At 42.5% G+C, this 12,320-nt stretch overlaps 1 protein-coding gene across 1 annotated transcript in view; it reads left to right on the top strand.

Annotated features, from left to right (window-relative positions):
- Positions 1-296: 296 nt before the first annotated feature.
- LOC310876811 (uncharacterized protein) overlaps positions 297-12,320 on the top strand; it is a gene marked incomplete at both ends in the record, with an annotated part of 57,100 nt that continues 45,076 nt past the window's right edge. The window contains one exon of the mRNA XM_083790465.1: positions 297-426. Within this exon, the coding sequence (XP_083646591.1) occupies positions 297-426 (130 nt within the window). The remainder of the gene's footprint in view (positions 427-12,320) is intronic.

The following is a 12,320-nucleotide window of genomic DNA, read 5'->3' as shown; positions in this document are numbered from 1 at the left end:
TGTGGGTTGTGTTTGTGCGTCCAATATACAGAAGGTCACAGGCCTATCCGTAAGGGACTGGGAGGCAGATCGACCGCACCGGAATCTGAGGATTCCCCAAATCCTGCAAACCGCGGGTTGGTTGGCGACCTTTTTTTTTTTTTTTTTTTTTTTTACAAGGATTGACTGATTGATTATTTTGGGTGAAATCTACACGTCGCTATATAGACGAAGGTGGTGGTCTTGGTATACAGCGAGCGAGACTGCACTGCACGACGCTACACTACACAAGCAGCAGAGAATACCGAGGAGAGAAAATGTCGGGGCAAACGCTCACGGATCGCATTGCCGCTGCGCAGCACCAGCTGACGGGATCGGACATGGCCCGCGGCGTCTGCAAAGCCACCACGCACGAAATTATGGCGCCCAAGAAGAAACACCTGGAGTGTAAGTGTCATTTAAAAAATGTTCTGCGTGCTTGCGTGTGTGTGTGTGTGCGTGTGTGTGGCTGACCTGTGCGTGTGCGTGTGTGCGTGCGCGCACACACATACAAACCTTTAGTGATCCCATAATATACATTTCATGACCACTAATGTACCGTGTACGCATGATTCGATTTCGAACCCCACGTCTGCACGCTCTTTAAGAGGGAATCCCCCACTTGAGGGGGGGGGGGGGGGGGGGGGTATATTGTGCTTATAATCTACAGGCAGTACTGCTGATCAACCGGCAGGTGTCCTATATGCCTGCTGTCAATACTATAGGATCTCATAACTGTAGGCCTACTGCAGATGCAGCTAAACTGCACTACCGTAACCGTAGTTGTTTTGACTGCACCCTCAGACGTCAAATCCCTGTAAACCCCCGAATGCATATAGAAAAGTTTATATATAGGATTTATATATAGGATAGTTATCTATCCATCTATCTATCCTCTCCTTCTTTGACCGACGTATACAATATAGCCTATAACCTGATTTCCTTCAGCAACCGTCGGTTTGACAGTACACCGAAATGCATAGAAAACTAGATGCTGTCATCATATCAGTTTATATATATCTATTATCTACAAAATGCTGCCCTTTTCATTGCGGGTGGGCAGGACACATAACGGCTGTTCCATCCTCCCTTCCAGAACCGGCCCTGCCATAACAGATAACTTTCTGACCTGAGATCAGATTCTAAAAATGTCTTCTAGGCCTACATCCTGACAGTGTTTTGAAAAAGCTATGTTTCTATGTCAGTTGTTCTTCGATTTTTCAAAAATAGCAGACCTACAAGCTCGTAGTGCGCCACTCGGTGGCACGCTATATGAGCTTGTAGATCTGCTATTTTTCAATAGCTAAAGTATAGCATAATGCTAACACCAACAGAGGTTCCCGCCCAGAATGGGTTTTAACTGCACCATATACAGATTATATACGTTATAGAATCTATAATAGTGGGGGGTTTTTTACAGCACCATATACAGTAGGCTATGATGCTCTTCTGTATTCTCCCTATACACTGCTGCTCCACCTCCACATAAACTATAGCCATGAGCCAGAGGTATTGCTGTAAGCTACACCGATGTGCATAAAACATGGCAGGACACTGCGGCCGGTTTTATGGGTGTGCTGCTGTAGGCTAGTGGTTCAGGTGAAAGTGTTTAATCCACAATACAGTTTAACGGATACAAATAGTTCATTGGTTTCGTTTTTTATGATGTTTTTTCTAACCAAGTATACTAAGTATATAGTAATCAAGTAATATAGTATATAGCCTATATACATCTGTTTGGTATGTTAATAACTATATAGCCTAGAGTATGTTAACACAATATAACTAGTACTGTACATCTGGATTTGGTAGATTATGGTAGATTATTTATTTCTGATGAAATGAATATGAAGGACCCCAATGGAAACAAGTGATAGTTTTTTTCTTATCAGACCTTGCATTGAACTGTACTTTCCAGCGCTTTTTTCCATGCAAACTGTCAATCAATCAATCAATCAATCAATCAATCAATCAATCAATCAATCAATCAATCAATCAATCAATCAATCAATCAATATAAAACGTGAAAAGTATACAGATTGCATGTTTAGCGGGTTTAAATGAAAGGATGCTGATCAATAGTTTCTATACAGTACAGCCTATACTGTATGACTGTTGTACAATATACAGGTCATACTGATTGATTGATTGATTGATTGATTGATTTATTGATTGAATATGCCTACTTTATTAGGCAGAAATATAAACAGCAACAGAGTATATGGTCAAACACTTAATCTAAAATATTAGACATCCCCGAAAAAAGTCCTCATGAGGTCCTGCAGGTATATTCAATTCATAATCATGACATGAAAAATAACAGGTTGGGAAAAAAGGAAGGGGTTTAAAAAGAGGTGGGGGGGGTATATATATAGTCACTTAACCCGTTCAGGCCTGACGTCGAAATAAATAAATAAAAGTTTTCTAAATCATGACAATTTTCTGAAAGATTTGAGGCACATTTTAACGATCTTTCAAAAATATCAGACCTACAAGTTCATGAGCTTGTAGATCTGCTATTTTCCAATAGCTAAATTATAACATAATGTTTAAAACACCAAAAGGGGTTCCAGCTCAAAATGGGTTTTAACTAAGCTTAGGAGGAACGATCATTTCCTCTCCCTTTGGCCTGTTTTAATCCATTTTGACCATGGGAACGTTTCTACAAATGCCTTCTGAATCCTGACAGTTTTCTCGAAAAACCTATGTCAGTGGTTCTCAAACATCTTCATGTCAAGGACCCCCAAAAATATATGTAATTGGCTGCCGACCCCCATCTGAAAATATGTTGTTCCAGGGACCCCCCCGGAAGCAAAGATTTGAGTTAAAAACGTTCACTCTGAAAGAATATATATTCAACATTTGGGTCACATTTTCATGATCTTTCAAAAATAGCAGACCTACAAGTTAGTGCCGCGCTATAACCAAAAGGGGTTACCGTACCAGTGATTTGCATTTTTACATTTCTCATTCCATTACATTATTACATTTGTATGTATGGGTTGTACAGTATGCAGTATGATCGATAGGTTACTGTATATAGTTATAGTGTACTGTATGTACAATAGGTTGTACAGTTATATATGTTCAGGATGACTCACAATGACTTGGTTTGCCTTTCGCTTGCTGTGGGCGTGGCTCCACCATTATAAGTGGACGTGGTTGACGTGACGACGACGACCAATGGCTGATCTCTTGAGTCCGCCTTCAGCCCAGAGAGAGAGAGAGAGAGGGGGTGTTGATGTGTGTGTGCGTGCGTGCGTGCGTGCGTGCGTGCGTGCGTGTGTGCGTGTGTGCGTGCGTGCGTGTGTGCGTGCATGCGTGTGGGTGGGTGTGTGTGTGTGGGGGTGGGTGGGTGGGTGTGTGTGTGGGTGTGGAGGGTAGTGGGAGAGAGTGTGTGAGGGGGTCGTAATTCAGGAGCTAGTGGCAGGCCATTCAGAGAGGGTGTCGGCTCCTCCCCGTGCCCTAAGTCGTAAAGCACGCACGCACGCACACACGCACGCACGCGGTTAAAAGGTGCAGCCCACAAGCCTATATCGAAGCCCAAAAAAGCTCAAGCTCTCTCTCTGCAAAACTGCACCATCATGACCGAATAAAAACATCAAACTTCACAGCTTTATTATAACACTGCACTTGTAGGTGACAACCGGGGGGGGTCATGATTAATCACTATCATCCCCCCCACCCCCCGCAAACCGAGACGGCCTGGGTGGGTGGGACGTGGGGTGATGGCTCACACACCACACGAAGACAAAAAACAAAAAACCAATCACACTCCGCTTGTATTGATGGATATAGGTTGTCCGTCTGTGAGAGAGCTTCTATTGATCAGAATGAACTGGAGCTCGATTCATAATATACGCCTTCGTACATGATGGGGGGGCCGCCGGCGCTTCGAAAATGGCGTGCAGATTCGCGAGGCACACTGCGAGCTCGTAGATCTATTTTCAGCGAACGACGCCATTGTAGGCCTACGGCATATAGGGCGTAAACACTGTCTGTCTGTCTGTCTGTCTGTCTGTCTGTCTGTCTGTCTGTCTGTCTGTCTGTCTGTCTGTCTGTCTGTCTGTCTGTCTGTCTGTCTGTCTGTCTGTCTGTCTGTCTGTCTGTCTGTCTGTCTGTCTGTCTGTCTGTCTGTCTGTCTGGTCTGTCTGTCTGTCTGTCTGTCTGTCTGTCTGTCTGTCTGGGCCTTGTCCCTACATGTGTGTGTTGTGTCCCTCCCGGACCCGGGACCGTTATATCGAGTGATCCGCCACGCCTGCTGAATAATTCACCCATCCAGTCCAATGGCTGCCTTTGCATTATTTACGCAGCCAAAGGTGACGCTGCTAATGCTATACACTAGTATGGTTCCCAGATACTGCGGCTCGCATCCCTCCTCCTCCTCCTCCTGCTTGTATCGTTTCACTATTGCACATATAAAACGTCCCGTCAGGAGTCGACAGCACCGTATTTGTCGTTCACGCCATGTCGTCTGTTTTCACCGTTCCAATTCGAAAGCATCCAAAGTAGCAGATCGGCAAGCTCACAACGCGTCGCTTCACGCTTGTGTTTCGAGCTTGTAGATCTGCTATACTTCTGATACCTTTGTGTGATGCTCCAGACCAGTGGTTTTCAACCAGTGCTCCTTGAGGGGGTTTCAGGTGGTCCCCAGCTAAACGATAGAGAGTTGGCAACCAAATGGACCCTTGAATTAAAGATTATTAACTCTTGAGAGTTACATTTATTGTTAAACATCCGCATTACTTAATTTACAAGAAGTCTACACATGTGTTTTGTAGGGAATCATAGCTTCAAATTGATATATTGGTTGTTCAGTTTGACCCACTAGTTTAGGAGATATGGCTTATAGAGTAATGTCTTGCAGAAAACAGCAAGTTGAGAAAAGAGGCTTGAAAAGTTCACTTCTGTGGTCTCTAACATTACACCTAGCTACATGTTTAAGCATTTATTTCATATGTACATGTCGATTTCAGCTCTGACACTTATTTCAGACATGCTCTAGTATGTGAAGAGACTGCCTGTGCTATTAACTAATTGTGTCAGTCAAATCTGGTCACAATTAGAGAATGTAGAAGAATTGTTATTGTTGATCAACGTTCGCCTGCTATCTATTCTCCCGTCGTATACCAACGTGAATACAGCATGGAGCTGTGGGCAGAATCACATCCAACGACAACAAAATATTCTCTAGTTTTGGGTCTGCGAGGCTAAATCTCATCATGGTGGTCCGTGGCTCCGATGTGGAACACATAATGGGCCTGGATGTGAAAAGGGTGGTTGAAAACCACTGCTGCATAGACACCAGCTCAGTGGCCTTGTGGTTAGAGTGTCCGCCCTGAGACTGGGAGGTAGGCGTTCGATCCCCGGCCGGGTCATACCAAAGACTCTAAAAATGGGACCCAGTGCCTCCCTGCTTGACACTCAGCATCAAGGGTTGGATTGGGGGTAAGTCCCTGCGACATACTAGCGTCATGTCCAGGGGGTGTACTTGTACATCAAGCTGCCCCACGCTACAGAAACAGGAGATAGGCTCCTGCCCCTATGGGCCTCATGGCTCGGCAAGGCTACTTACTACTACTACTGCTGTAGACGATCAAGTAGGGCGTTGGGGGAAAAAAGCACAAAAAGATAAAATATGGAGATTTCTTCCCGAAAGCGATGATATATGGGTTTTTTTCAGCATTTTAAATAAATACTTTTTGAAAGTCTAAGAGGAGAATGAATGAGGAATTCACTCCTGGTTCTAGCGTCGTCATGAAAGGGGACTGCAACGGTTAGATGTGAAATGTGAGTGCCCCCAAAAAGCTTAATTGATCATGTTTTTATTTAAAAAAAGACAAAGCTCTATACCGGTATTCCAATGCCAAACACTACTGTATACAATATTTGTTCAGTAACAGTGTTATGTCACAGTGTGTGTGTGTGTGTGTGTGTGTGTGTGTGTGTGTGTGTGACCGTGACCGTGACCATATTTGTTGTCGTTGAAAGGATCAAAGCCATCATTCTTAAATGATGGCTAAATGATTGATAGTAAAGAACCAAAAATCACGACTTTAAAAGTGTGTACCTTACAAATGGAACCAAATGGAACTAAATGGACGCTTATCCGGGTCCATTTGGTTCTCTGTTGTACGCACTCAGGAGTTAAATTAACTGAAGATGGTACAGTGTAGATTGTATCTTAATCCGTGGCCATACAGTACATAATAGACATAATATGTGAGGTTCATTGTTTATATTATCATATAGTTTCAATGCAGTGTTGTTTTTGTAGACTAAAACCAAGACGAAAAATGTTCGTCGACTACCTCTTTTCACTGACGAAAACTAAATGTAAACTAAATGTAAACTAAGCTTTGATCACTAAAACTATGACAATATACTGACAATTTCGTCAACAAATAAAAACTATAGACTAAAATGTTAGGAAGGGACTAGTGGACAAGAGATCCACTAAGTCATTTTACAATTAGTTGCATGCTGAAAATAGACGATCTACAAGCTTGTAGATCGGCTATTTTCTGTAAAATCAGTCATTACGATGACATCAAGGCCCGCCACAATACATTTTAGTCGACTAAATCAAATGTAGATTTAGTCGACAAAAATCTTACGGTATTTAGCTAAAATTAGACTAAACACTAAAACATTCCAGGTGACAAAAATGTGACTAAAACTAAATGAAAACGTTTCAAGAGAGTATATATGACTAAAACTAAAATAGAAATTTGCTGCCTAAAACAACACTGGTGTCAATGTACATACAGATAATGTTTTGATAGCATATGGTTTATACTGGTGCTGCGGGTTCTTGGTTTACCTAGTGATCCTATAGTTCGCTGCATTTGAAGTATAATATGGGCTGTATTTTGCGTGTCTTAAGTAAGACCTGGTACTTAAGACACGCAAAATACAGCCCACTGCAGTGACTGTTTTCACCTTGCTTATTGATAAGTCGCTCTGGATGAAGAGCGTCTGATAAATGCCTATACATTGTAAATTGTAATGCATGTCAAAAGGTCATAATGATATGGCCCCTCAGTCCTTTGGGGGCGTATCTTTTGGTCCCTTATTTTGTCACAGTATAGTTTCACTATACGTGAAACGTATCCCTCTGCATTTACCCGTCCCACCGTACTGTTTTGGGATCAGTGGGCTCTTTCCCTTAATACGGCGTTAAGTGCCTTGCCCTGCAGGTACACTGCAGCACATGGACTGGCCCTGCAGGTACACTGCAGCACATGGACTGGCCCTGCAGGTACACTGCAGCACATGGACTGGGCGGGCCGGTGAGAGGGGTCCATGGGGGAGTTTCTGATCCCCGGACGGCCACCCATGCCTGCCTGAAAATGACCTCATATTAACGGCTTTGTAAAACTAAATATCAGACGCTCTGATACAGACCGACTTGTGAGAGCGAGAACCCGTGAGCATGAGCTCTATAGTCAATAAATAAACAACAGTAAGTGTAGTTACACAAGTTTAGTTTATGAGTGAGAGAGAGAAAAGTGCAGTCACCACACTGTATAGTGCCTCCAAGACACTATAGTACACAAAATAACTCTCATCTCTCCAAACAAAATCCTATAATATCTCAAGAGGAAACTCATCGAAGTAATAAAAACATAAGAACAAGTGACTAAGATATATCACAACAGTGCACTAGCAATCTATCCAACAAAGGTGAAAAGAAGGAATTCAATGGAGTCTGAAGCGTAACCGGAACACTTGCCCCAAAATACACTCTGCCCCATTTTTTACCGCAGACCGCTCTCCCCCAGTGGGTCCCTGTGTTATTGTATTCGTTTAGCATAGTTTAGGAATAAGGTTATACAGTAGGTTTAGGCATAGTTTACGTTTAGGAATCAGGTGAGGTTTAGGTTAGGTTTAGGCAAGTGAGGTTGCGTTAATAATAAGGTTAGGTTCAGGCATAGTTTTACTGAGGTTACGTTAAGGAATAAGGTTAGGTTCAGGCATAGTTTTACTGAGGTTACGTTATGGAATAAGGTTAGGTTCAGGCATAGTTTTACTGAGGTTACGTTAAGGAATAAGGTTCGGTTCAGGCATAGTTTTACTGAGGTTACGTTAAGGAATAAGGTTAGGTTCAGGCATAGTTTTACTGAGGTTACGTTAAGGAATAAGGTTCGGTTCAGGCATAGTTTTACTGAGGTTACGTTATGGAATAAGGTTAGGTTCAGGCATAGTTTTACTGAGGTCACGTTAAGGAATAAGGTTAGGTTCAGGCATAGTTTTACTAAGGTTACGTTATGGAATAAGGTTAGGTTCAGGCATAGTTTTACTGAGGTTACGTTAAGGAATTAAGGTTAAGATCAGGCATAGTTTTACTGAGGTTACGCGTTTTTGGGGTGAGCGTTCTTGCATTTGTCTGAAGAGGTGCGTCTTCAGACTACAATGGAAAACTAGGAGTGAGTCCACAGTTCTGACTGCACTGGGGGGGGTGTTTTTTCCACAGTTTGGGTGCCAGGAGCCGAGGTAATAGTTAGTCTAAGAGGATTTGTGGAGCGTTGTCCTATAATTGCTGTTGCATTGGTGTCTTTGTTTCCACTCGTTTACCGCAAGCCCCCGACCCCGTTTCTTTGTTCATTTCTTGAGTTATCAAGCGATCCAGGGAGCCATATGGACAATGTTGAGATCACGTCGACAGAATGGCTCGCGGGGTTCTAATGTGTCGAACGCCGTGTCCATGTTGGCACGGGGCCGGCTCAACAAGCTGCATGTACTGTTGTATGTATGTGGGCCACCGGGCCTCTCTCCACTCTACTCTTGGCAAGGCCACTCACGCCCCCGGAGGAATATCTAGGCCTGAAAACCGGCCACTCTTATTACCAACTACTATTGGAGTGGAGTTTAAAATACCCATATACCAATTAAATGTGACTAAATGTCATTCATTGTGAACATTGCTCACGTACCTAGTAGTTGACATGAATTTCCTCCTCCACCGCCTCCCCAAAAAATGTCTTTCTTTCAGAGATGTTGTGTTGAAGTCCATTCGTGTTAGCACCTTGAACCTATATAGTGATCGCCCAGTTAACCCATTTTGGGGCGGGAACCCCTTTTGGTGTTTTAACTAAGCATTATGTTATACTTTATCTATTGAAAAATAGCAGATCTACAAGCTCATAGCACGCCTACAAGCGGCGCGCTACGAGCTTGTAGGTTTGCTATTTTTTTAAATTCGTGAAATTCCGAGGTTGAGCGTAGTGTTTCATTTCATGCTCTCAAGACTTCTAGCTCTTCATCTGTAATCGTCCCAAGGTTTCCAACTATCCGTTATTTAGCTGGGGACCACCTGGCATCCCTTCAAGGACCACTGGTGGTCCCCGGACCACTGGTTGAGAACCACATTTTTCTCTGTAAGTGCGTCTCTCCAGCTCTTGAATGAACAGAAAATACATTTTAATTTTGGGATACCAATTTATATCCAATCAGGAGAGAGAGACAACTCCACAAACATAATTTATCAGCTTCAATTTTAAAATGTTTCAGTTCAAATGTTCTCTTTTTTTTGTGTCATTTTTGTTTTTGTTTCATTGCTTCCAAAGTTCCGATTTCACTCGATGAATTCATCAAGTGAAAGCAAGGAATTGTATTTGTATAGCACATTTCAGCAACAAGGCCTATATTATATCAATCAAGCAGCAGAAACATGTTATAACAGGACACAGAGGGGCTACGAGCTTGTACGAGCTACGAGCTTGTAGATCTGCTATTTTTGAAAAATCGTGACAATGTGGTGCAAGTCATTGCATATTCTTTCAGAGCATTTCTTGCTCAAATCTTTGCTTCTGGAATAACATATTTTCAGATGGGGGTCGGTGGCCAAGCAATTACATAATCATTTTTGTTGTCCTTGCCATGAAATATTGAGCACCACTGATTTTAATTCCGACGTCAGATTGAAATGGGTTCAAACATTTCAGAGGCATTTGTCTTGTCATTGAGGAGGTTTTGTATAGGTCAACCGTCTTAACATATTTTGGGCGGGAACCCCTTTTGGTGTTAGCGTTATGTTATGCTTTAGCTATTGAAAAATAGCAGATCTACAAGCTATTGTCACTCGGTGGCGCGCTATGAGCTTGTCGGTCTGCTATTTTTGAAAAATCGAAGAACCACTGACACAGAAACATAGCTTTTTCAAAAAACTGTCAGGATGTGGAAGACATTTTTAGAATCTGATCTCCGGTCAGAATGGGTTAACATACTTAACTGCTCAGCCACGCACGGTTTCTGCAGAGATAAGAGAGCTGAATAATTGATCACCTCTGAGACATGGCTGTAACGTGGCTGTAACGTGGCGAAAGTAGCCGACGCAACACTTTGTGAGGGTGTAGATCTGCTGTTTTATTTGTATTTCTTTGGTGGCAGTATATACAGTAACAGACAGTGTTATGGGGGGGGTACTGAAATGCCCTCCTTTGTCACACACTGACACGTTGTCTGACCCTTGAGGGTGGAATGTATAGGGGGCAGTGCTGTTGCCACGGTAACAGATTGATGGGATTGTCAAGGGATGGCACTGTAATGACAGAGGGGACTGTGTGTGTGTGTGTGTGTGTGTGTGTGTGTGTGTGTGTGTGTGTGTGTGTGTGTGTGTGTGTGTGTGTGTGTGTGTAGGGGGGTAAAGTAACATGTAAAGGTGTAAAGTAACATTTACATGATTTACTCCTTACATTTACTTACATTTACATTGACGTACCCAAGTACAATTTTGAGGTATTTGTACTTTACTTGAGTATTTCCATTGTCCTTCTGCTCCACTACATCTCAGATCCAAATATTTTTTACTCCACCACAATTATTTGAAAACATATAGTTACTCTGTAGATTAAAAAAAAAATTATTAGCAACTATTCGATCCGTAAGCTCACAATGCGTTTGTCGATGAAACACATTGTGTTCTTGTAGATCTGCTATTTTCAAATGATTTGTATGCCATTTGAAAACTGGAAATGGGACATTCTGCATAAAGATCGGTTATTTTAATTTTGGTATACTTGAGGTACATTTTTATTCCAATACTTTTGTACTTTAAAGTACATTTTGAATTCCGGACTTTTACTTGTAACATACTGTAGTAGGCCTATATACATTGAAGTATTGATACTTTTACTCAAGTAAAGAAATGTGAGTGTAGTGTGCTTTTTCCACCACTGCATTTTGAGGGCATCAGATACATAGTTATAGTATAAGGACCTTTCTGAGGCGCTGAACATTTTATTAAATTAAGTTATCTTTTCTGTTACTCTCTTTGAGGTCTTAGTGTGTGACATCCATTTTTGTAGACTTTTTGGCGACACCTCTGGGTAGCTCCGTTGTCTGGTTATAGAACTGCGATTCAGAGAATTCAGTACAGCTCCAAATATGAATGCTGCTCCAGGGTAGCCTGATTATCTTTATTATTATTTCTTGAAGCTTCAGTCTGACATTGTCTCCTGTCTGAGCGATTTCAAGGGGGAGGGGATTAGAATTTCTCTCAACCAATAGCCATTGTTGTTGTTTTCCCCTCCTTCCTCATGTGTGTTGCGCTGCAGTGTGATGGCGCTAAAACTGGCCTCTGCGCTGATTGGTTGTTCGTTAGACCCACCCCCACCACCGATTCTCATTGGATAATACATTTTTGTACCGAAGAAATGATAGGTTCACAGTGCAACACCAGACCAAGAGATGCAGTCCACTCAGAGAGTGGGCGGGGTCTTTGGGCTGGATCCAGGCTAGCTCCAGGGTCCTTTAGGTTAGATCTTAAAATACCAGTAAGAAGCCTTAATAAAGAAGAGGAGCGACCGCAGGGCTGAGACACTCTGAGATAGACGGTTAAAGATGGAGTGCCATGATGTTTTTTCCACCCTAAAACATGATCATCATAAGGAGGAAGAAGTTTTTCAAAAAAGTGTACAGTATTTGTTAAAATGTCGTTTTTATGTGTGCACGCCCCCCAGTTCATTAAGTATGCCTGGTTTGCCTGGTGGGTGGTGATGGGTGGTGATCCACCTGAACTGAAGCCACACCCACAGCTGTAGTTGTATGATAAAGGGGGAGGGGTTAGGGGAGGGGCTGATAATGTGATGTCACTATATTACTGTTTTTTTCATTGGCACGTTTGACTGTAAAGGGTTCAGCCTCCAGGAAGAAACCCTAAATACAAAGTGAATACACCATTGCACATAAAAACGACTCCAGGGTGTCTAATGATGTACTGTCACCTCATAGACACGTGAAAAATACAAAGAAATGTGGCACTCCATCTTTAAATCTCTACCGAAGTCCTGATGTCACTC

This window comes from Protomyctophum parallelum (genome assembly GCF_964188405.1).
Source record: "Protomyctophum parallelum genome assembly, chromosome: 19".
Taxonomy (NCBI): domain Eukaryota; kingdom Metazoa; phylum Chordata; class Actinopteri; order Myctophiformes; family Myctophidae; genus Protomyctophum; species Protomyctophum parallelum.
The sequence above is the reverse complement of the archived record's forward strand: the minus strand, read 5'-3'. Positions and strand labels throughout refer to the sequence as shown.